Genomic DNA, 25,586 nt, shown 5'->3' with positions numbered 1-25,586 from the left:
GCGAGGCGTGAAGATCGGGTTCGCGTTGATGGTCTTGAGGTCTGTCTTGGTGACGAGTTCGAGCAGAATTGCCCGATGTCCGCCACGTAGCTCGAACGGCCTGTGTGGCAGCGACGGCTTCTGTTCCCCTTCCACCTGGGCGAAGAGGTACGGCTTCGTTTGGGCGTTGTAGCGCCCATCCGTACCGTGGTGGCAATATTTCAGCACGTCTGGCATGTTCGTGCTGTCCGGGAAGGGTATGATGTCCGTGCGAAGATCGCCATCCTCTTCTTGCTTCCCCTTCTGCGTCGCCCATCCGCCTGGAGTTGGGAAGGGGAGGACGGTGTCACGTCCATGGGCGTCTCTCCGACTCCTGTATTGCTACAGGTTCCGGGGCCACGTTCTTCTGCGACGGTAGGTCCGTCTGCGTGACGGAGTCCACCCCCACCGGGCGCACCGCAGGGGAGGCGGGCGCGGGGGCGGGCACCTCCTCACGCAGCTGCTGGAGCTGACGATGAACTGCGACGAGTTCTTCTTTGAGCGCGGCCCGTTCTGCCGCACTTGCGGCTCGGAGGCCGGCCGTGGCGTCGTCTGTGTCGTCTGTGGCGTCTTCTGCTTGGTGACGTCGCGGGGGAGGGGGGGGGGGGCAGGGCGGCCGTCGCGGAGTTTGACACCGCCGCAGTGCGAGGTACGGCGGGCTGACGGCGTGACTCCCTGAGGTAGCTGCAGCTGCGCGAGTTGGCGGCGTCTAGCCCGCCGCAGATCGCGCAGCCGCTGGCCACCCCACGAGGCTTCGTGCAACTGCGCGTGTCGTCAGCCGCCGCGCCCTTCAAGCACGCGACGGCCTTCTTGCGCGCAGTATGCCCCAGCTGCTGGCACTCGTAGAACTGCAGGCTGCTGCGTGCGCTTGCGCTCTGGCTGCCGTTGGCGGCCGCTATTGTTCCCCATCGCATGGATGAGACTTTCCAGTGCGGCTGTAATCTGCTTCCCTCTCCGTCCACCCACGGCGTTGGGCCAGTGGCGTAGACCTGCGCCAGCGACGGTAACGAGGTGAGCCGCAGCCAGTGGAGGAGCGGAGTGCGTGCGTGCGTGCTTTATCGGGCAACAACAAACTGTGGATGGTATCGTTAGAATGGAAATAATGAAGTCACTGTAAAAAGTCATTAATTTTGGCACTTATCTTGAACGGATTCCCACGAAGATTTCGTCGAAGTTACTATGGCTCCTCTTGTTGATTCTAGGGTGATTCCACTTTGACTGCTAGAAGGTCCAGATCTGTATTTTAGGAATCTTTGAAGACCTAACAAATGAGTTTTTGCAGGAAATTGTTAATGATCAAACAAGCAGACCAGAACAATGGTATGGTACAAACAATTTTTGACTTGGTGTTCACGGTCCACATTTTTATTAAGCTTCTTGTAAATTCACATATACTTCCTCTCAATTGTCACGTCATCAAGAAAACAGTGCTGGTCCCGGCGGAGGTTCGAGTCCCCCCTCGGGCATGGGTGTGTGTGTTTGTTCTTAGGATAACTTAGGTTAAGTAGTGTGTAACCTTAGGGACTGATGATCTTACCAGTTACGTCCCATAAGATTTAAATAAAAAGAAAGAAAGAAAACAGTATTGTGTCAATCTTCATATATTTAATTTCCACTTTAAGCAAACACAAGACTTGACACTGTTCTTTTACAAAGCGAAATAACAACTTAACTGCCGGCCGGAGTGGTCGTGCGGTTCTAGGCGCTACAGTCTGGAACCGAGCGACTGCTACTGTGGCAGGTTCGAATCCTGCCTCGGGTATGGATGTGTGTGGTGCCCTTAGGTTAGTTAGGTTTAGTTAGTTCTAAGTTCTAGGTGACTGAAGACCTCAGAAGTTAAGTTGCATAGTGTTCCGAGCCATTTGAACCATTTTTTAACAGCTTAACTTCTGCAAAGCGAAACAAAGACTGCTCTGTGCGCATTCGCGCCAGAACGGTTACAAGTAAGTCAAAGATTATGACAGTCACACAGAAATAAATACAGACAAGAACCATGCCACTGTAATATATCGATACATCGGAGTAGCTATACATTAATAAAACCAAATGTGAATATTGTCACAAAAATATGTCTGTTACTTCGCAGAAAAGTAGCACGATATTAGTGGTATCGAGAACTGGGGTTGGAGTGTCTTAATGGTCACGTAAATAAAGAACCATTACAAGGTCTATAAATACCCAACACTTTTTCCAACGTCACGCCTCCATCGCGTCTATCTTTGTGTTCGCGAATGGCATCACTAGAGCTGGCCCCTCCGTGTGCTGCCGTAGGTGAACGAGGCGTTCGAGCTGCTGAAGAGGCGGACGTGCGGCAACGCGGGCCAGCGCCTGCCCAAGGTGGAGATCCTGCGCAACGCCATTGAGTACATCGAGTCCCTGGAGCAGCTGCTCAGCCTGGGCGGCTGTCCGCTGCCGCCGGTGAGTGCACTGCCGGCCGCGCGCGTAAACACACGTCTAGCCTAGCGCACGTCTCTACTGGCAAACACCAATCTGCTTCGCTGGACCTATTACACGATCGTAAAGTTTTTCGTCATAATTGTTCGGGAACAGTAAAAAACAGCATATATTGGTGGTGAATGCATTGCTGGAAGAGACAGAAATGGAAACGACTGTGGGTGAAAACATAGATAGCGAGTGGAGAAGCGCGAGGTGTTTGCCAGAATTTGCTTCGTGAGCAACATTGCGAGAACAACGAAAATTATTTCAGAATGAGCGAACAAGCATTTCAGTTTGGCCTCGTGGAAGTGGTCACTCATGTTTCCATACAAGATGCTCACTTAAGAAATGCCATTTCTTGATTTCATTCATCGTAGTCGATGTTTTTGGAATGCGTACAGCTGTGGTATTCATGATTTAAATAATGATTAAGAAATGCCATTTCTTGATTTCATTCATCGTAGTTGATGTTTTTGGAAAGCGTACAGCTGTGTTATTCATGATTTAAATAATGAAACACTGCACGAGTTACATATTTTTTCACGCTTTGCATAGTACTTTGCACCAATTTACTCTCGTGATCCAGTACAAATATTTACAAAGGTATTTCAGGCGATGTTTCGGAAAATCGAATAAAATAAGTCTATCCGACTGCACTAAATCATAAAAACACAACCTCAGGGCAAGAAAGGGCAGGAAAATACACCTACAGACAGCGCATAAAGTAGCTGTGAAAATATTTCGTCTTGATAATCATAAAAAATTCTCGAAAAGCGTCATATTAAGCGTGACAATACGTAACTAGTGCAGTGCTACATTATTTAAATCTAGAATGACGCTCATGCAGGCTTTCCAAAAACTTCGAGTACGATGAGTGAAATTAAGAAATGGCATTTCTTAAATGAGTATCGTGTTTGCAAGGGGTCACTTTGAAATGTTTGTTCGACAATTCTCAAATCATTTTAGTTGTTAATTATATCCTCGCACTTTACGTCTAGTGATCACTTCGAGCTTCTGTTGTCGCTGTTCTTGTTTTCACCGACAATCGTTTCCATTTCTCTCTCTTTTTCAAGCAATGCGCTCGCCGCCAGCATATGATGTTGTATAGGCGATTAAGTGTTCGCCTTCCGTTCCGGAAAAGCTATGATGAAAAATTTCGCGATGATGTAATAGCTCCAGTGAAGTAGTTTGGTCAAAGCAGCTTGACGAAATCTTTGAAAAAGATCTTTTACAATGTAATACACGCGTCACCCTTCGTGCCTTTGCGTCTGCCGACAGCAACACTTCATTGCTGACGTCGCAGATGTGCGACGAGGCATGTTCTTTTCTTTGGCCACGTTTGAAACCTCAGCATGTCGATCCGCTGACTGCCGGCGCCACCCATGTGCAGGCGGCGTCTGGTAAGATTATCTTTGTCTCGACTGTAGTACTTCGCTGAAGCTTTCTGCAGCGTATTTCAGGTTAAAGCAGGCAGCGGACACTGTCAGCCACTAACGGAAGAGCAGTAAGGCTGCATTCACAGCGGCACCGACAACAGTTGCCAGGCGCTGCCTGCAGTCTGCAGAGGTGGCGCGATGGCGTCACACAGCAGCTAGGTCACAGTGTCTTCGGTGTCCCCCAGTTTTCGGCGGGATCAACGAGGTTAGGATAGAATCTGCTCTCAGGGGTGTTAGATTTCAACCTCCTCGGGTCGGACGAATGCCACAAAAGTCTGTGCTTAGAAACGAGTGCTGCAATTGCGGTTTCTGTATTAAAAAGACGGCGATTGCATGTGAGTGAGGTATATCCGTCTCTAAAAGAACGAGGATAACACTGGGAGCTGTTTCCTCAGTTATAGGTATAACCAGACAAGTTTTGCGAAAATATCAGGTGAATAGAGAAAAGTTATAGTACACACCCGAGATGATTGGTGGTGACATTGAAAAATAGCATTACAAACCGTCTACAAAACTTCAAATAAATTGAGCAAAATTTAAATGTGCCAACTAATTATCAACGACTGTCACTCACTATACTTTAGACTAAGGTATCCTGAAGACCTAAATCACTGAAAAGTGGAAGCACGCTACTTTTACAAATCACTTCATACGACAGAATCACCACCCTATTGGCATAAAAACGCAAGTTAGCGGTAATTATAATTGGTAGACAGCTAAAGTCCACCTGCCACAACCCAACAGTCCATAAAAGACCCACTACATCAGTGCAGTGCGTCTGTGAAAAGTTTTGTGCGCGAAGCATGATCTACTACTGCGATACCTAAGCAAAACTTCTGGTCGAGAACTCGAGAAAATTTTGCTGCTACGCAAAATCGCTATGTGTGTCTAAGGCTTCCATCCACTGACTCATTGTCCAAGTATTTCGTTTGACCATCGCATAGAGTCCCGTATGGACGACATAGTAATAATCATCCCTGGCGTAGAGAAACAACTGAAAGACTTGAAACAAGTAAGTCGCCAGGTCCGGATGGAATCCCAAATCGATTTTCGAAACAGTTCTCTACAGCATTGGCCCAGGTTGCATTTATCACGAATCTCTCGCTCAGCGCAAATTCCCAAGCAACTGAAAAAAAGAAAAAAAAATAAAATAAAATGAATAAGTAAATTACAGACCAATATCCGTAAGATGTTTCGCTGCTGAAATCTGGCTCTTATTCTGAGTTTGGAGATAATTAATTTCCTAGAGAACGGAAAACTTACGTCCAAGAGTCAGTACGGTTTTAGGAAGCACCGCTCGTGTGAAACTCAGCTTGCCCTTTTCTCACATGCTATACTGCAAACTATTGACGGAGGTAAACAGGAAGATTCCGTATTCCTAGATTTCCGAATTTTTTATCTCGTAATACCCCACTGCAGACTGTTAACGAAGGTACGAGAGTATTGAATCGGTTGCCAGATATGCGAGTGCTTCAGTGGTAGAACCCAGCGTATTGTTCTGGACGGAGAGAGTTCATCGGGGACAAGGGTATCGTGAGGAATGTCCGAGGAAAGCGTGGTAGGACCGCTGTTATTTTCTGTACACACGAATGATGTGGGGGACACAGCAAGCAGCAGTCTTCGGCTGTTTGCTCATGATGCTGCAGTGTACGGCTAAGAGTCATCGTTGAAGGACTATAGAAGGATACCAGATACATCACACAAAATTTCTAGTTGATGTGATGACAGGCAGCTAGCTCTAAATGTAGAGAAATGTAAGTGAATGCAGGTGAATAGGAAAAACAAACATATTATGTTCGAGTTGAGCGTCAGTAGTGCGTTGCTTCACGGGAGTCACGTCGATGAAATATGTATGCGTAATGTTGCAAAGGAATGTGAAATGTAACGAGCATGTAATGGTTGTGGTATGGAAGGCGAATGGTCGACATCGGTTTATTTGGAGAATTTTAAGAAAGTGTAGTTCATCTGTCAAGGGGCCCGTTTGGAGGACGATAGTACGATCTACTCTTTAGTGCTGTTTGAGTGTTTGGGATCTGTGTCACATCGGATTAAAGTAAGACATCGAAACAGTTCAGAGGTGGGCTGCTAGATTTGTTACCGTGAGGTTCGAAAAACACACAAGTGTTAGGAATACTTCGGGAACTCAAATGGAAAGCCTTGTAGGGAAGGCGACGTTCTTTTCGAGAATCACTGTTGAGAAAATTTAGAAAACCGGCATCTAAACCTGGCTACAGAGCAATTCTACTGCCGGCTACATACATTTCGCGTGAGGAACATGAAGACAAGGTACGAGTAATTATGACTCGATCTGCGAGTGGAACAGGAAAGGAAACGAGAGGTAGTGGTACGGGGTACACCCTACCACGGCCATGCGATTGCTTGTGGAGTATGTATATAGATGTATCTTTAAGCCCAAGATACAGCACGTTTCTCACTTAAGCAATTTTTTTTTGGTTAAAAGTTTTGACTGTTTTTGGTTTGCAGTAAACCTGCAATTTGACTCCACAGATTACGAGCTGTTACGAGCTGCGATATTTTTCGTCCTCACGATGCCATTGACTCCTTCTGCCACAGACTAAACTTCCCAGTTTCTCGCGGTCCATTATCCCGTCTGTGACGCGGCCGATTAACTTTCATGTCTCCGATTGTAGGACTACGACATTGGTGTGCAGTGGGACTGTTTGGGAAAGATCGGCCGTCTCTGGCCGACGTCGGTCGTCGGCGGAATCCAGGCGTACCGGCGCCACTATCCGCAGCCTCGAGCCATCCTCTGGACAGCCGGACGACTAATAGCCGGCGAGAGGCTTCGCCTGAGGGCGGCGGCGACTTGTCAGCGCGAGAGACTGCCGGGCGGGGGCGGGCGGGGGCGGCCGCCTGTCTGCCGACGACGACAGGCCGTCGTCGCTCCGGAGGCCAGGCCAGCAGCAGCAGCAGTCAGCTCGCCAACACCTGTCCGCACCGGTGGCGGCTCCGGGGCTTCCCCAGGGGACGAGAGACGGGTGCCAGATGCAGTTTCTCAGTCTGTAGTTTGGCCGAGCAAATCGACACACGGAAGCTCTTCCAGAGAAGGACGTCTCTGGAAAACTTTACCAGTATCACAACAACAGTGCACAAGGGCTTGTGACATTTTTAGGGTAATTCAAAGGTGCAATACAAGTTGTCGACGGTAAGAATTATCCGATTGATCAGTTGCTCTGGATCTACATACGGAATAGTCCCGCAGTGACGAAACCAACACTACGGAACTACTGAAAGTGATTGACTCGTTTTCGTAGGACTACACGTAAAAATACACTGTCCGGTCACATTAACGTGACCTTGTATCAAAAGCCTGAAAACCACCTTTTGCAGCACGTACAGCTGTGAGATGTACAGGAGGAGAGTTTGGTGGCGAGGGGAATACGGTAAACCCATTCTACTACTATTTAAACCAAGAACATACACTCTCAGTTGTGTGACATGTTGCATTATCCTTTGCAAGCTGCCATTCTGCTGAGAAGAAACAAATTGCATGTAAGGTTCGGGCCGGCCAGTGTGGCAGTGCGGTTCTGGGCGCTTAAGTCTGGAACCGCGTGACCCCTACGGTCGCAGGTTCGAATCCTGCCTCGGGCATGAATATGTGTGACGTCCTTAGGTTAGTTAGGTTTAAGTAGTTCTAAGTTCTAGGGGACCGATGACCACAGATTTTAAGTCCCATAGCGCTCAGAGCCATTTGAACAATTTTTTTTGTAAGTTTGGGTGTCTCCCCCGAGGATAGAACAGTACTTGTGTTGATCCACTGTGCCCTCCAGAATGACGATATCACCCGCGAATGCCACAAAAACATCCCCAGACCATAACGGTCCCTCCTCCAGGCTGGGCCCCTTTACTTTCACCAGTTTCTCAGTGTACACGCCGACGGCCACCTGTCTGATGCAGGATAAGTGTGACACATGTCCACTTGCGGTACTGGCGTTCTGATCCAGCCTTTTTCGGGGATGAACAGCAGTCAGCGGCCGACGAGGAGTACCAGGTGCAACCGTGGAGAGGGTGATGGAAAATTTCGTGGACAGTCCCCCCCCCCCCCCCCCACCCAACCCCCACCCCCCAGAAAAAAAAATCGGTCTGCGCAAGCAACGAGCTTTGAATAGCGCAGAAAAGGAAGGTTTTCCGGCGGCGCCTTAACTTCAAACCGTACCGTCTGCAGCTTGTTAAACCGCATGATTATGATCGGTGCCTTCAGTTTTGCATCACAATTTAGGAAGTACTTGGGGTCGACCATTTCGCCTCCGCGATGATATTCAGTGACGAAGCAGTCTTCCATTTGTCTGGAAAGATTAATCGCCACAATGCGAGAGTGCTCACTGAAAATCCTCATGAAATTGTGATGCAGCAATGAGATTAGCTCGAGATTAATGTATTCTGTGCAGTGTCAGAGGCGAAGCTCTAGCGAAAGTTTTTCTTCAGTGAGAAGACTATGTATGAACGGTACCTCTTACTTAGAATTATATATTAATACCTTCAGCTGCTGAAGGGCGTTGATATATATCAATGGGGACAGGTGAAAATGTGCGCCCCGACCGGGACTCGAACCCAGGATCTCCTGCTTACATGAGAGACGCTCTATCCATCTGAGCCACCGAGGGCACATTCATAGTGTCCCTACTCAACACACTTATTCCTCGTGGAAGACATTCTTACCAAGTCCTGTAAGAGTTCGGGTAATATGTGTGCATCCGCACACTAAGACTGTTGATATTTTTAAAAATGTAGGCAATCCGGCACATCGATATTTAAAGAAATATCGTTATCGGTTTTCGAGAATTCAAGAAACTGTGTAGATATATCGGCTGAAAAAATATCGAAGTACCTACTCATAAACATATCGGCTGCACATTGTAAATATACTGCCGGTTTTACAACTGTATATTTAAGTATTGATTTATTATTAGATATTCTGTACATCAACAAGCTGGCAGCCTGCCCATCCCTTGGAGCAAGAATTGAAAGAAAAACGATGCACGTTCACGCTTGATATAACCACTTTGCTATAATGGTTACTCCATGTTAAGTGGCACAATAAAAGATGTCAGTTTCGTCACATATCGGATTTTTTCGGAACAGTTGACGTCGCCTTCTCTGTTTTTTTTTTTTCTGCCAACGCCAGCGATCTAGCAGTTGTAGTGTCAAAACTGCGTAGTGAAACTAGCTGTTGCATTTCTGATGGTAACGCCGAATGCCGATTACGTCAGCATTTCCTCTCACACGTCTCCGTCACAGAGAGAGCAATCTAGTCATTTAGGTCTTTCAATTAATGTAAGTCCAGTTTTGTTGATTAGTTGTTAATGCCTGCACAGAAACTGCAGATCTTAACTTTCTACAAAATCTTAAAATGTCACTGACATTTGTTTTCAGTTGACAGTAGGTTACGTTGTCCCTATTTCATGAAAGAGAAAGCTGAAATTCCGTCTTTACACTGTGTAATAACATTACTGCGACCATCCGTCTGGCTTTTAAAAATAATTTCCATTGCAGTAGAAATCAGACATTACATAGTGCGCAACGAATTTGTGACTAAATATGAGGTTCATTTAGGCTGGAATGGAATTATAATTTGACTAGCATATCTTGACCTGTATTTGCGGTATTTGTCAATATTTAGTTAGGGCTGCTTAGAAAGGTTCATCGTTCTCGGAGAGGATAAACTGTGTACTAAGTGATGATCAGTCTGGCGACGAGATTCATCTGTCTTTAGCCGTAACGCGTGGTAATGACCAGGGCGGCCCGGTCGAACGGCAAAATCGGAGAATATCACATTTCAACCGTCACCACTCACCAAGTACAATGCAGGGACCGGCAGTCTTCACTTTTACGTAGAGCGTCGCTTGCGAGAGTTGTCAGTGTTAGCAGACAAGCAACACTGCGTGCAATAACCACAGGGTTAAATGTGACCGCATGACGAACATATACGTTAGGATAGTGCGGCGGAATTCGCCGTTAATGGGCTACTGCAGCAGACGATTGACGCGAATGCCTTTGTTAACAGCTAATATGGCCTGCATCGCATCTCCTCGGTTCGTGACCGTATCGGTTGGACCCCAGACAACTGGAAAACCGCTGCCTGGTCAAGTGAGTCGCCATGTCAGATGGTAGGAGCTGATGATAGGGGAGAGTGTGGCTCGGACCCCACCGATCTTTGGACCCAAGTTGTCGACACTGAACTGTGCAAGCTGGTGGCGTGTCGTTAATGCTGTAGGCTGTGTCTACGTAGAATGAACCGATCGTTGACTGAAAATCGTTATGTTCAGCTACTGGAGGCCATTTTCATCCGTTCTTAGACAACGATGGAATTTTTATTGATGACCCACAAATTGAAACTTCCTGGCAGATTAAAACTGTGTGCCCGACCGAGACTCGAACTCGGGACCTTTGCCTTTCGCGGGCAAGTGCTCTACCAACTGAGCGACCGAAGCACGACTCACGCCCGCTACTCACAGCTTTACTTCTGCCAGTAGGAAGTTTGGAAGGTAGGAGACGGATACTGGCAGAAGTAAAGCTGTGAGTACCGGGCGTGAGTCGTGCTTCGGTAGCTCAGTTGGTAGAGCACTTGCCCGCGAAAGGCAAAGGTCCCGAGTTCGAGTCTCGGTCGGGCACACAGTTTTAATCTGCCAGGAAGTTTCATATCAGCGCACACTCCGCTGCAGATTGAAAATCTCATTCTGGAAACATCCCCAGGCTGTGGCTAAGCCATGTCTCCGCAGTATCCTTTCGTTCAGGAGTGCTAGTTCTGCAAGGTTCGCAGAAGAGCTTCTGTAAAGTTTGGAAGGTAGGATACGGATACTGGCAGAAGTAAAGCTGTGAGTACCGGGCGTGAGTCGTGCTTCGGTAGCTAAGTTGGTAGAGCACTTGCCCGCGAAAGGCAAAGGTCCCGAGTTCGAGTCTCGGTCGGGCACACAGTTTTAATCTGCCAGGAAGTTTCATATCAGCGCACACTCCGCTGCAGAGTGAAAATCTCATTCTTGACCCACAAATTGTTTGCCATTGATTTAAAGAACGATTTCGACAATTCGGGCGAATGATTTGACGATCCAGATCGTGCGACATGGATACCATCCAACATTTCTGAGATGTAGCCCTCCGGCATGGCCAGTTCTCTGAAAAGCCGCCTGTCTCTCTCACCTTTGTGATGGGACGCTGCCTGTTACCGAACTTACAGCCAGCCACGGCTTAGAGACTGAAATTTCTTCTGTTCAGAAAATTAACTCTTGTAGATATGCTGCTTAATGAACACAAACCACAGTCAACCTCTTTCTAAAGTCAATTGTTATTACCCTTCCGGGAGGACATATTAATCGATTAATTACTGCATAAAAAGCGGAAATGAAGTCTGAGAAGTCATATGGAGGCTGCAAGAAAGGGAAGCTACCTTTCTGTAGAATCGCTTCCCATACTACTCACGTAATCGTCATTATGATGTTACAGAATGTAAGAAAAGTGCTCTCCAAATCACAATGGTCATTAGTACTAAACAATTTGACAACAGTGAAGCTGGCCACTATAGCTGGCATGCGTAAAGAACGATTGTTTCTTGAAAGGGTCTACGACCAGAGGAGAACCATAAATGAATAGCTGCAAGTCATGTGTTTCTAAATGCAGTGGATGGTATTTGGACAGGGAAGCCTTCTTCTGTATAGGATAAGAATACGAATCAAACTGAAGTGTTTTCCATAAATAAACTAATCTCTGAATCCATAACTGCGCAGCCACGTTACTGTATGAGCAATCGGGCGATATTGGCTCTCCCCCCACCCCATCTACGAGCGAACCACGGAACCACTTCTAACTTAGCTATTGAGATGATGATGACGATGAAGTCCCTTACTCCGTGACGGAGCGTAGGGGAACGATGGGGCAGAGTTAGCCACTCTTTCACTCATAAAATATGGCGAAGCCCTCATAAAAAACCTGTACCCTATTCATGGAAGAAACCATAGGTCTACAAGAAGGACAGAAGAAGTGATCTACGAAACAAACGTTCAGTATCATTCGCATCCATCTGTTGTAGAATCTTAGATACAAAAAATGGTTCAAATGGCCCTGAGCACTAAGGGACTTAACATCTGAGGTCATCAGTCCCCTAGAACTTAGAACTACTTAAACCTAACTAACCTAAGGACATCACACACATCCATGCCCCAGGCAGGATTCGAACCTGCGACCGTAGCGCACCCACGCTTTAGTTATCCAGTATTTGTAGAATGAGAGCACTTAGAGACTTGCAACAAACTTTACACATAATTTCAAACATTTACAAAACTTATTCTCGCTGACAACTCCAAAGAATGATGAACTGAAAAATGTTTGTCGCATATTATATGTTTATGCAGTAAAACTACTTGATGAAACATGACGTTTTAATATATCACTTCTTTCCTACTAACTGTATTCACGACACATTTTGCACGCGATATTTACATACTCCACTGAATGTACCTGCAAAATTATATCAATGTACAGCTCATAGACCAGGAGATAAATGAAGATGCGTAAAAACGGAACTGTAGGGTGAAATTCGATAGAGTTACAGGTGAATCTTGTGTTCAAAAACATGTGAAATATGTTAAATATCTGTAAAATACATTTGACATAAACGTATGGCAGAAAAGTGACGAGTAGAAATGTCACCCCAAACCTCTGGAGATATTTCAGACAAAGTTGGTACACATCTTACAAAGGAACCTCCCCATCGCACCCCCCTCAGATTTAGTTACAAGTTGGCACAGTGGATAGGCCTTGAAAAAATGAACACAGATCAATCGAGAATTCAGGAAGAAGTTGTGTGGAACTATGAAAAAAATAAGCAAAATATACGAACTGAGTAGTCCATACGCAAGATAAGCAACGTCAAGGGGAATGAGTCCTTGGTTCAAGTCTTCCCTCGAATAAACATTTTACTTTTTTTTATTTTCGCAAAGTTATGACCTGTCCGTTCGTTCATTGACGTCTCTGTTCACTGTAATAAGTTAAGTGTCTGTGTTTTGCGACCGCACCGCGAAACCGTGCGATTAGTAGACGAAAGGACGTGCCTCTCCAACGGGAACCGAAAACATTTGATCGCAAGGTCATAGGTCAACCGATTCCTCCAGAGGAAAACACGTCTGATATATTCTATACGACACTGGTGACGGCATGTGCGTCACATGACAGGAATATGTTGTCCACCCACCTAACTTGTACACTTGGCGAATTGGAGAATGGGTAAAAAGATTCTTCTACCTTGCCCGATTTAGGTATTGCTGTGGATGAGATAATCGCCGGCCGCGGTGGTCTCGCGGTTCTAGGCGCGCAGTCCGGAACCGTGCGACTGCTACGGTCGCAGGCTCGAATCCTTCTCGGGCATGGATGTGTGTGATGTTCTTAGGTTAGTTAGGTTTAAGTAGTTCTAAGTTCTAGGGGACTAATGACAACAGCAGTTGAGTCCCATAGTACAAAGAGCCATTTGAAAAATTTTTTTTTGGTGATAATCACTCCCAAAAAGTGATGAAAACATAAGAGTTTGTTAGATAATAATTGTCTGAAAATAAAACTTTTCACTCGAGGGAAGACTCGAACCTGGACCTCTCGTTCCGGAGCTGCTCACGCTAACCACGGGACCACGGCGCCCCTGATTTCATATTATCTTTAATGTTGCTTATCTTGCTATGGACTACTCAGATTGTATATTTTGCTTATTTTTTCTAGTTCCACACAACTTCTACCTGTTTTCTCGATTGATCTGTGTTCAGTTCTTCAGGGCCTATCCACTGTGCCAAATTATAACTAAATCTGAGGGGGGTGCGATGGGCAGGTTGCCTTGTTAGTTACAATCTGGAAGGAAATACTGTAGGGGTAAGAACCACCAGCCTTCTATTGTGATGAGTGTAAAAACGTGGAGAGAGAGAACGGAGGACGAGGAGATGCACAGACAGTGAGGGGGGAAGGAGGAGATAGGTACAAATTGGAGGATGAGGAGATGAGAAGAGAAAGGGGAGAGGGAAATGGACAGAGAGAGGGGAGAGGAGGAGGGACAGAGAAAGAGTACGAGATGGAAAGAACCAGCAGGAGGAAGAGGTGTGAGAGGAGGAAACGGGGAGGCAGAAGGGCAGAAAGACAAGAAGGCGAAGACAAGCCGGTAGAGAGGGACAGAAAAAGTAAAGGGGAGGAGATAAACAAGGAGGAGGGAGAAGGAAATGAGTAGAGAGAGGGGACAGAGGAGACGTACAGAGAAAGGAAACAGGAGGAGACAGATAGGACAGGGATAGGAAGAGACAGGCAGAGATTTGGGGTTAAGGAGATGGACACACAGAGAGGCAGGAGGAAATGGACAAGGAAAGAAAAGATGAGGAGATGGACAGAGAGAGGGGGCATGAGGAGGTGGACAGAGACGGAGGCAAGAGGAGATGTGCAGAGAGAGGGGGCAAGAGGAGATGGACAAAAGGAGGAGATGGACTACTAAAAGATCGAAATATCAAATATTAAGGCAATGCTGGGTTCACAGCATGTTACATGTAAGATTAAACAAGGTTAACGTGTTATTCGACAACTAAGCTCGAGCCTCTACATAATAATATCAAAAACAAAACTGAAGAGATTATAAAGAGAACAAAAGTAAACAGAAGATGTAAAAACAAATCAGAAGTCTGAGAAATAAGTGGTAGCCAAGGAATTGGATTACTGGGGACGAAGTGCTGGAGGCTCAAGATTAGACAGTATCCGAAATGAAGAAATCGGAAAATCTATATAATGGAAGCTATTGAAAGGAACGTAACAGATTACCAAGAACAGCATGGAGATGGATCCAACAGAGAAAATGGAAACGAGGTCGACTGCCTAAAAGATGGATAACAGATGCCAGGGAAGCATGCTATCAAGTAGAGCAACCGGAAAATCGTAAACTGTGGTCGTCGAGAAGCGAGAAACGGCGTTGGTTGCAAACAACTCGAAAATATTCAGCGCGATTTAGCTTAGCTGCTACCATAAAATATGTCTCAAGATACCCTAGTTCTGTTTTCACTGAGACGTATTGCAAGAAAATCTCTCTTCATAGCGATAATAGTTACTGAGACATCAGCATCAACTTGCTTTTTGAGATATACTGCAGTAATTTCTGCTGCTGGTATGAATGAAAAGAGACGATTAAATGGCGTTTAGGTCTTCAAAATCTGTTTAATAACTTCCGAGTAATTACAGAATTTAGTACTTGGGATTTAACTGCTTTCAACAAGAATCCGATTGCTGTCTTCTGCGGAATTTCGTGATTTCGTACCCAAGCAAGGAAATACATCAAGGAGGTAATAGATCATTACACGTCTGTGATTTCGCTATACTCGTAAAATGTGCACAGAGGAAATATAGAATTCACTGTGTGTGCGTCTTTCGCGTGTGTCGAATATTGGTTAGCATGAAAAAGCAAATGTCTTTCACAAACTAGGAGAAACTAACTACGCCATTTCTTTACGAAGACTGTAGAAGGATCAAATGGTTCAAATGGCTCTGAGCACTATGGGACTTAACATCTGAGGTCATCAGTCCCCTAGAACTTAGAACTACTTAAACCTAACTAACCTAAGGACAGCACACAACACCCAGTCATCACGAGGCAGAGAAAATCCCTGACCCCGCCGGGAATGTAGGAGGAACGCGTTGAAAATATCTCGACAGAAGGTGTCCAGTAAGAATGTCAGTTCAGCGAATGTATGAAAGATTGTTGTCGGTAGCGTGAAATACTAAGCAGAGGCTACGTCTTCGAGCCTGCAATTCGTGCAGCGAGCGAAATGGACTTCCTGGAAGCCATTGTTTCTAATGGACACGTTAGCTTCAGACTAATTTGGAGTGCGTCTGGAATGAACACACCGACGTTCATATTTTACGCGAAATCAGCCTCCATCCGTGTTGCACGCCGCTTCACCAGCAGCCTAACCACTAAGATTGCAGAAGGCGCGTGGAATTCTCTCGCTCGGTTCTGATGCGATGTCGGAACAATAAGCCCTTTTTTTCCAAAGAGTGCCCTTTATCGCTGATGTTAGCTTGACAAATCGTGGTAAGCAATCTGTAAGGAATAGAAGTCTGGGCTGCTGAGAATCCACACTAGCTGAGGCGGGTTGAGCATCAGAGGCAGTGGAGTCAGTGTGGGTGAACATTTGGTCCGGGAATGTTGCAGACCACATGACTGGTCCTTGCTTCACTGAAGAAACCTTAACTGGTAAGAGGTACGCACAGTATTTATCGGCTCTCCTAGAGAATGTACCACTTGAAGCACGCAGAAGTGGGGGGAGTATTCAATAAGCAATGTAACATTTCTTTTCTCTGGAAAGTTCACTGCAGAAGAAGAACGAAGGACGTAAAATGACACAATTTTTGTTTGTCCTTTGTATGTTGCAAGAAGGCTGCACTGTCCTAACACAGGGATAGCTTGACCGGAATAACTACTTAATTTAACATTTGCGGCACGCAACGGAGGTGTGCCCAGCAGTTTGTAAGTGTCTCGATTGATCAGTGTAACTGCAGCTCCTGTATCGAGCTGGAATGGTATCACTGTGCCGTTAATGTCCAAGTCTACAAAAAGTTTATTGTCCTGCTGACGACAAGAGCGACTGTCTCGTGCAACGTGAACTGACACTGGTACATAATCACTTGCGACTTGACGGGAGTTCCGGCGATGTCGACGCACACTATTTTTGGGACGAACACAGTCACTGTTAGAGAGAATGGCACTGGCCGGAGTGGAATGAACTACATGAATTTCCATGGGCGAAGTTTCGCGAGCCTGAGTATTCTTGGTTCGATTCCGATTCCGGCGCGAAGCAAAGGGCCTGGAACGGGTTTGAGCTTCCGATCTGAGCTTTTTCTGGCAAACACTCTGAACGTGTCCTTTTTTATTACAATAAAAACAAATAGCTTGGCGTGACGAGCAATTCTCACGCGAATGTTTAGTAGCACACCGCGGACATGATATGATCACTGCATGTGTTTGCCGGCGCGGCACACGTGGCTGAGAGCCTGGCGGCAGCGGCGCGGCCGGGCGCGAGGGCTGTTTACTGCTCCGTGCAGCTCGCCCGGCGGGCCGGTTAACCTGACACACTGCTGGCGAAGTTTCAAATGAGTCCTGAGCAAAGTCAAGTGTGTCCTGCCGATCCAATATGTCCATCACTTGGTGAAGGGAGGGATTTACTAGTTTCAAAATCTGTTCCCTTATACGAACATCAGAAACGTTCTGTGCAATTGCATCACGTACCATAGTATCTGAATAGGGGAGTCCACATTGACACTCAAAAGCACAATCCCTAGTAAGGCCTTGCAAGGTTGCAACCCACTCCCGATTATTCTGACCTGCCGTACGTTTTGTACGGAAGAAGGTATACCGTTTCGCAACTACATTGACCGATTCTTTGAAATATGCATCTAATGCAGACAAAATTTCTTCGTAGGACAGAGTTGCTACGTCGCGTCGGGGAAATAATTCTATCACACGGTACGTGGTCACGCCGACCGACGATAATAAATAAGGCTGCCGCTCGTTACCTTGAATTCTGTAGGCGGCGAGATGGAATCCAAATTGGCGTGGCCACTCCGTCCAGCTTTCTAGTGCCGCATCAAAAGGTCGAAAAGTGGGTGCAACAGCGTGTTGTGGCTGCGTTAGCGGTGAAGCGGCTGCTGCCGCATCGTTTTGCATCGCACGTTGACCCTGGACGAGCTGTCCAAGGACATCCAGTAAGGCCTGCGTCTGCTGATTCTGTAAGCGATAAAATTAGGACAGTACATCTGGAGATTGTGGCGAAGCCATTACACAAGTAAATCAAGGCAATTTAGAAAAGAACGCGGTATTGCCTCGTCGCCAGTGTTGTGGTTGGCAGGGGAGCCAACCGTATGGTTAAAGGAGGCCCAAATGTACGCGTCTCAGCTCACGCAGGCTGGCGTGAGGTCTGGAACATGACAATGGAATTAGAATTGAGAAAAACGGACGTAGCTGGTGGAATACTTAACTTTAATCCATTAATGGAGAACGTCGCTCTTTATGGTACATGATTCACAATATCAATAGTACGGATACTGGCGCCTTGCTAGGTCGTAGCAAATAACGTAGCTGAAGGCTATGCTAACTATCGTCTCGGCAAATGAGAGCGTAGAAGTCAGTGAACCATCGCTAGCAAAGTCGGCTGTACAACTGGGGCGGAGTGCTAGGAAGTCTCTCTAGACCTGCCGTGTGGCGGCGCTCGGTCTGCAATCATTGATAGTGGCGACACGCGTGTCCGACGTATACTAACGGACCGCGGCCGATTAAAGTCTACCACCTAGCAAGTGTGGTGTCTGGCAGTGACACCACAATACTTGCAGAATGTCTACCGGGCCCTGGCAGTCATCAAATGAAGAGTGAGTCGTTGGGTGAGGCGTCTGTAATCATCGTAGCGACGTCACGCAAACCTGTCCGATCTTCCTCGTGCCGGTCGATTGCACCTGCAGTGCTGGAACGTGCGGACACTCTCATTAGATGTGATCGACGAATCACAATCAAACACCTTGTCGCTCAACTGGACGTCTGTGTTGGTGGTGCTGACACAAGCGTCCGCCATTTGGGGTACTCGTAGGTGTGTGGCCACTGGGTTCCTCGCCGACGCACGGATAACCGTAAAGAGCAGTGAAGGACTGACTGCGTGGAATTGCGTGAGCGTTACGACGGTGATGGTGACAATTTTTTGTCGAACATCGTCACAGGTGGTGAAACAAGCGTTCATTACCTCGAACTGGGAATACGACGGTAAGCCACGGTGCGGTGGCACATCACCTCTCCTGACGAAATCATGGCGACAGTCTTCAGAGGTCCTGAAGGGGTTGAGGTGTCAGGTCAGGGGGGTGTTCTGAAAACAATTTCGACACAAAGCAGCTCAATAGGCTGTGGAGTGGAAGGGGTAGGCTAGCAATAGAACAGTGCATCGCCATTGACTAGACACTCATTTATTGAACACAAAAGTCAGTATTACCCAAAAGGAACAATCAGTACAAATTACAAAATAATATTCTTTTTCTTTAAGTCACTCAAACATTTAAACAGGCAAATAGCAGTCATTTAACTGAAAGCCTTTTAAGAAAGCAAGACTAGAAAATTTGAATGGTGAGTTAAAATCATATTTAAGTAGGGTCTGACCGAGCACATACTTTAAAACGAAATACTTCCTTTAAGGAACCAGCGATCAAAATTAATTATATAATCCTCAACAACCATATTACATCCAAGACATTTAAGGTTAAACAGTAATATATAACATCAGATAGCTGCAGTCCCAATTTTTACGCAGCGCGTTTCAGATGGACTGCACTGCAACAGTACAATACAAGTCCCTCAGAGGATCTCCCTACACAGGAAGTTATTGCCGCAATCGACAAAATATGAACATCATTCCATTCCTAAACCAACTAAAAGCTCTCCTAAGTTTGGTACAGTTAATTCCCTTTCAACATAACATACATTACAAGTCTAGCCCTAGGACGGCACCTACAGCCCGCAATTTAGCACGCGAAAAACTACAGCGATGCACTCATCACGTATCCTTACAAAATCCAAGAACAGAGAGCCGGCTCCCCAATAGCGGAACATTTAACCACGCGCAGCGTGCGGCTTTGTGGGATGCTGATCTCGCCCTTAACCTCAACACCAGTTCAAATACTAGTCAGCCTACAATCTTGAACCACCATACACATTCCTTCAGTTACTGCATAGAAAGCCAATGTGATAGGCAAACAGACCAGCATATGATAAAAGCTTAAGCAATTTCCTTACTAGACAACCCTTATAAATAGCAGCCGTATTTTTTTTAACGTGAGGACACCTACAATCAAAAGACAAACAACGCCAATCATAAGGACAGTAGCACGTAAGCAGGTAGCAATGATAACTTCTGCTTAGACTGGCTACAAATAAGTGCGTGATTTAACACACCAGAGAACAGTCTTTACAACATAACCATCAATACAATATCAAATTACTCACACGTGTACTCTCCCACGATTTCTATTCGCAAAGCCATAGACAAAACGTGGAGAACGGATCACTTAGACCAACATAATGGAGTTCCCTCAGTTACCCCAAATAACTGACTCCCTTAGTTGCACAGCAAAGAACCAGACCTAATGAAACCACCACAGTTTTCGCTTATAAATTGTCACAGTACAAGTGAGACTCAATCACAAATGTAATTTTACATCACCAGTTCCCGTATAGTCAATAAAAGCGCCTGATTTTCACCCGTTTATAACGGCAGGCAGCAACATCTTACGGAAAAGAGGCTAGACACGAGCTCTTACCAATTCTCTTCTCCGAAAGCAGCCACCGCAACTTAGGGAACCACTCGGACATCCAGTGCAAAATCGTTACTCCTTCACACAAATTGCAGGACGCCCGCTTCCCGCTGCTTGCTACGGCGTCTTCCCTTCAGAGCCAACTTGTATATCTCCGTGCGATAGGTCCGGTCCCACACTCGCTGCGTCAACCCGACAACCGTCTTCCACCACGTCCCGGAGCAAACCCCCCACAAGACTTCGCCTCGTTACTCCTCGCGTAGGCCCCAGAGGGCGCTGCTTACCGCCCTGACCGTGGCAGGAAAGGTAAAGCACCAGAGTAGCACTATCGATATGAGCCGCCACGGCTCAGGGGTGATTCTGTTTCACGTCCTATCTCACGGTGCAACGTTCAACTGTGAAGCGTATTATGGTACCTTCAGGAACGTGCTCGTCGTCACAAAAATGGAAACGAACTTCTTGTTCTCAGTGACAACGCAAGGCTCCACACAAGTCTGCGTACTAGAGAAAAGCTCACAAAACTTCATTGGACTGTTGTTCGTCAGCAGTCCTACAGTCAGGATATCGCACCTTCCGACTTCCACGTGTTTGGCCCAATGAAGGATGCATTCTACGGGAGGGAGTACGTGGATGATGGAGAGGTGATTGATGCAACAAGACTCTGGCTCCGACATCGATCAGTGTAACGGTACCACGCAAGCATGCAGGCCCTCCCAGTGAGGTGACGTAAGGCTGTCACATTGAAGCAAGATTATATTGAAAAATATGGTTCAAATGGCTCTAATCACCATGGGACAACTGCTGTGCTCATCAGTCCCCTAGAACTTAGAACTACTTAAACCTAACTAACCTAAGGACATCACACACATGCATGCGCGAGGCAGGATTCGAACCTGCGACCGTAGCGCCTAGAACCGCTCGACCACTTCGACCGGCTTGAAAAATATGGTTTTGTATCAAAAGAGTGAGGAATAATACGGCTTTCAGACAAAAATATGTTTTGGATTACTTATAAAACAGCTCCCGTATATGGTACCAGGATGAAGGTTACGCCGCTGGCTTGTCGCTCGTGGCTAGGAAAGCGCTGACCAGCTCATTCCTGTCGCTGCATTGAACGTGAGGGCATTATCAGATGACCCACACATTCCCTCGATCTGACGCAGCTTGACTTTTTTTTCTGTAAGGTGAACTCAAAAGTAAAGTGTTTGCACCAGTTCCGACGAATTTCCAAAAGAGGAAGACCGTAAACTTCGGAGGCTGAGAAGCAAGAAACGGCATTAGGTGTACACAGTCCCGCAAGTCCAATCAAAAAGAAACAACACGGAGCTCCCAGCAAGTCAGCGGCCACGGGTCCACCTTCTGCTGGTGCGCGCAGTGGCAGTGGCCGGCACCTGTCGTGTTGTGGGGCGGGCGAAGCGTGGCAGTGGGACGCCGGCAGAGGCGGCGGCGGCGGCGGCGGGGGCGCCCGGGCCGCCGAGGATGGCTTTTGTTTTTGTGCGCGGCGGCGCCACACATGTGCGCTGCACGTGCGAGGGACTCGAACGAGAAACCTCCGCTGTCGCTGCGCCCGAGCGCGCAGTTTGCACCCACAGCACCAGTCTCCCTATGTCCGTAATTAAAGTTCCAGTTTCAAGAATGCCAAATTTGAATAGGTCGTTATAGACGCAAGAGAAACATCACGGAAAGGAACTATCGAAAATTTGGCAGGCTGAAGCGCGGCACTCGGCTGTTCCTCATTTGTGCGCCCGAGACACTCGACATGACTTTCTCCACGAAGGAACGTGGGCTGCTGGTAAAGTTCTTTTACAAGAACGGTGACTGCGCCCCAGTAGCCCTGCAGCAGTTCCAGACACTCGCTGGTATGGAAAAAGGCATTGGTCCGATATATGCAAAAGGTCTAGAGAAAATGATTACAAAAATAGAAAAGAAGGTTCTACATTTACATCTACATCTACATCCATAGTCCGCAAGCCACCTAACGGTGTGTGGCGGAGGGTACCTTGAGTACCTCTATCGGTTCTCCCTTCTATTCCAGCCTCGTATTGTTCGTGGAAAGAAGGATTGTTGGGCTCTAATCTCTCCGATTTTATCCTCGTGGTCTCTTCGTGTGATATATTGCTTGACTCTTCGGTGAAGGTATGTTCTCGAAACTTCAACAAAAGCCCGTACAGAGCTACTGAGCGTCTCTCCTGCAGAGTCTTCCACAGGAGTTTATCTATCATCTCCGTAACGCTTTCGAGATTACTAAGTGACCCTGTAACAAAGTTCGCTGCTCTCCGGTGGATCTTCTCTATCTCTTCTATCCACCCTATCTGGTACGGATCCCACACTGCTGAGCAGTATTCAAGCAGTGGGCGAACAAGCGTACTGTAACCTACTTCCTTCGTTTTCGGATTGCATTTCCTTAGGATTCTTCCAATGAATCTCAGTCTGGCATCTGCTTTATCGTCGATCAACGTTATACGATCATTCCATTTTAAATCACTCCTAATGCCTACTCCCAGATAATTTATGGAATTAACTGCTTCCAGTTGCTGATCTATATTGTAGCTAAATAATAAAGGATCTTTCTTTCTATGTATTCTCAGCACATTACACTTGTCTACATTGAGATTCAATTGCCATTCCCTACACCATGCGTCAATTCGCTAAAGATCCTCCTGCATTTCAGAGCAATTTTCCATTGTTACAACCTCTCGATATACCACAGCTTCGTCCGCAAAAAGCCTCAGTGAACTTCCGATGTCATCCACGAGGTCATTTATGTATATTGTGAATAGCAACGGTCTGATAGTCCACATGCCCTTACTTTGTTCATTAAACGACTGTGTGGAACTGTATCGAACGCCTTGCGGAAGTCAAGAAACACGGCATCTAGCTGGGAACCCGTGTCTATGGCCCTCTGAGTCTCGTGGACGAATAGCGCGAGCTGGGATTCACACGATCTTCTTTTTCGAAACCCATGCTGATTCCTATCGAGTAGATTTATAGTCTCCAGGAAAGTTATTATACTCGAACATAATATGTGTTCCAAAATTCTACAACTTATCGACGTTAGAGATATAGGTCTATAGTTCTGCACATCTGTTCGATGTCCCTTCTTGAAGTGCACTGTGACATATGGAGGAAAGCAGTTGATCCAACATCTGTCGAAGATGCGTCCACAGCGCTACACGAAATCTAGATGTAGATGTAGAAAATCCTACTCAACATCCTGCATTGCTATCCATGCAAAATCTCTAATCTTCAGGCGTTTCTTCTTGCTGACCTGCCAGCAAGACAAACGTTAGCTCTGAATTTCTCGCTCTCACGGAAGTGGACAATCAATGGCCATGAAACATTCTGTGAACAGACGAAACCAACTTTCATTACCGAGGAACCGTCAATACTCGGAAGCTCAGACTATGACCGACAGAAAATTCGCAACCTCGGTACCACCTCATTGTGGAAAGCTGCCTGTGTGCTGCGTGTTGACGGTATTGTTTCCCGTAGGGCCGTGTTTTGTCTAGCAGCTGAGTCCTGTCTTACCTGTACAGTCACTGGTAAACGCTATGAGAGTCTTCTCCGCGCCAACGTTGTTCCAAACCGTGAACAGCTTGGATGTGTGCGTAGGATCATTTTTATGCAAGATGGCTCTCCTCCGCACATTGCACAGCTAGTGAAGTAGCTGCTGCAAAGGCATTTTGGAAATGCTAGAATTATCAGTCGCCATTGCCCGACAGCCTGGTTGTCCGGGTTATCTGATTTTAATCCGTGTTGACTTCTGGCTGTGGGTCATCTGAAAGCGTCTGTGTTCAGTGCTCCAGTTACGAACGTAGCTGGACTGAAAGCACGCATTGCGCAACACATTCTGCACGTGACCGCCAGTTACTTCCAAGTGTTGTGGAACACGCTGTTTTTCGATTTCAACCTGTCGCAGGAAACGTTGGGCAGCGAAGTGAAAATGTCTTGGGTCATTCTCACTACAATTAGACGCCGATGTCATTTGCCTCATTATGTGTTTTTTTTATCAAAAGACAATTAAAAATTTATGTCCTTTTGCTTTTTGTCCTGTTTTTGGTCCCCCGACAATCAAAAGACGATTTTTGTGGTACGACATTGCCGTGTTGAATGTGCTTATCTAACTGCGACACAATTGTTGACTACCGAACTTGTGCAGTCATGCACACTGAACACGATATCCATCGTGTTGAGATTCATTTCTGATTTGTAATCGACCCCATTTCATTAAGATGCATACAGCATTGCTAAAATTTTTTTTTCATTGAAGTTTTCCTCCATGCTGTTTAAATTTGACGTCATTCTGTTTCTACAGCGTATGGACACCCTGTACATTCGGGAAAGACCATATATTCAGGGCCTTAAATAGTGCGAATAGCTTAGAAAGTGATGCAGTTTGTGGCCAACATAAAAGCTCCATTAAAGGGCAAAGAACAAACTATGTGCACACCATACAGTCTACGCGGGCGAAGCAGCGGATACCGAGCTAGTATCTTCTAAAAATCTGTATGCACGATGTATGCACTAGGAGAAACGTTACTCTCATTATACAAGGATCAGTGAAATGTAAACGAGACAGTAAGTAAACTATTAGCTATTTCAGAAGTAATCGCTATGAGTGTTAACACGTTTATCGCACTGTGAAACAAGGCGGTCATTGCGTTTATGGGAAAATGTTTGCAGTTGCGTACGGAACGATGATTGCATCCAGGCGTGCAGCTCCTCATCCGTAGCAAATAGACTCTCACAAATGTGTTTCCTCAGGCATAAAAAAATACGGAAACCAAACGGGCAGAGATAGGGAACGTGCGGAGGACACGTAAGGGTTCCCAGCGAAGCTCCTGCAGTGCAGTCTGAACACCTCGGCACCATGTGGGCAGCCGTTATCGTGCAACAGAATGATGCCGCCAGCCAACATTCCTGGACGTTTGAACTTGATGGCGGGCTTCAGGTTTTGCAAAATGTAAACGTGGCGCCGTGTTCATCAAAGTCAACGAACAGCGGGCCGCTGCGGTCAAGTCCAGCACGACTTCCTCGGAGATGAGGTGCCTGTTGTTTGGACTACGCGGTCACCTCCATACAGTCCCGATCTCTCCGCACTGATATTTCCATAGTTTAGGAGCCCTGATGAAAAACATCCAACAGTTTCCTTCGGACTAAGAGGTGCACGCCTGGATACAATCATGTTTCCGTACGCTACAGCAACCATGAAGACACTGGTCGTCTTGTCTCATAATGGGATAAATCTATTTAACAGTTACGGCGATTACTACTAAAATAATAAACAGTTCACTTACTTTTTTTCCCATGTCTCGTTGTCATTGGACAGCCCCGTATATGTCAAAAATATCAACGCTTTCTGAGATGTAAGCCGTTTCGCTAGTA

At 46.4% G+C, this 25,586-nt stretch overlaps 1 protein-coding gene across 1 annotated transcript in view; it reads left to right on the top strand.

Moving 5' to 3' along the window:
• Positions 1–25,586, top strand: part of LOC126284788 (transcription factor SUM-1) — a 515,007-nt gene that overhangs the window by 117,655 nt on the left and 371,766 nt on the right. Inside the window, exon 3 of the mRNA XM_049983951.1 lies at positions 2,290–2,436. Coding sequence (XP_049839908.1) covers positions 2,290–2,436 — 147 coding nt within the window. The remainder of the gene's footprint in view (positions 1–2,289; positions 2,437–25,586) is intronic.

The sequence above is a fragment of the Schistocerca gregaria genome, chromosome 8, assembly GCF_023897955.1.
Source record: "Schistocerca gregaria isolate iqSchGreg1 chromosome 8, iqSchGreg1.2, whole genome shotgun sequence".
Classification (NCBI taxonomy): domain Eukaryota; kingdom Metazoa; phylum Arthropoda; class Insecta; order Orthoptera; family Acrididae; genus Schistocerca; species Schistocerca gregaria.
This window is presented reverse-complemented; position numbering and strand designations above follow the sequence as displayed.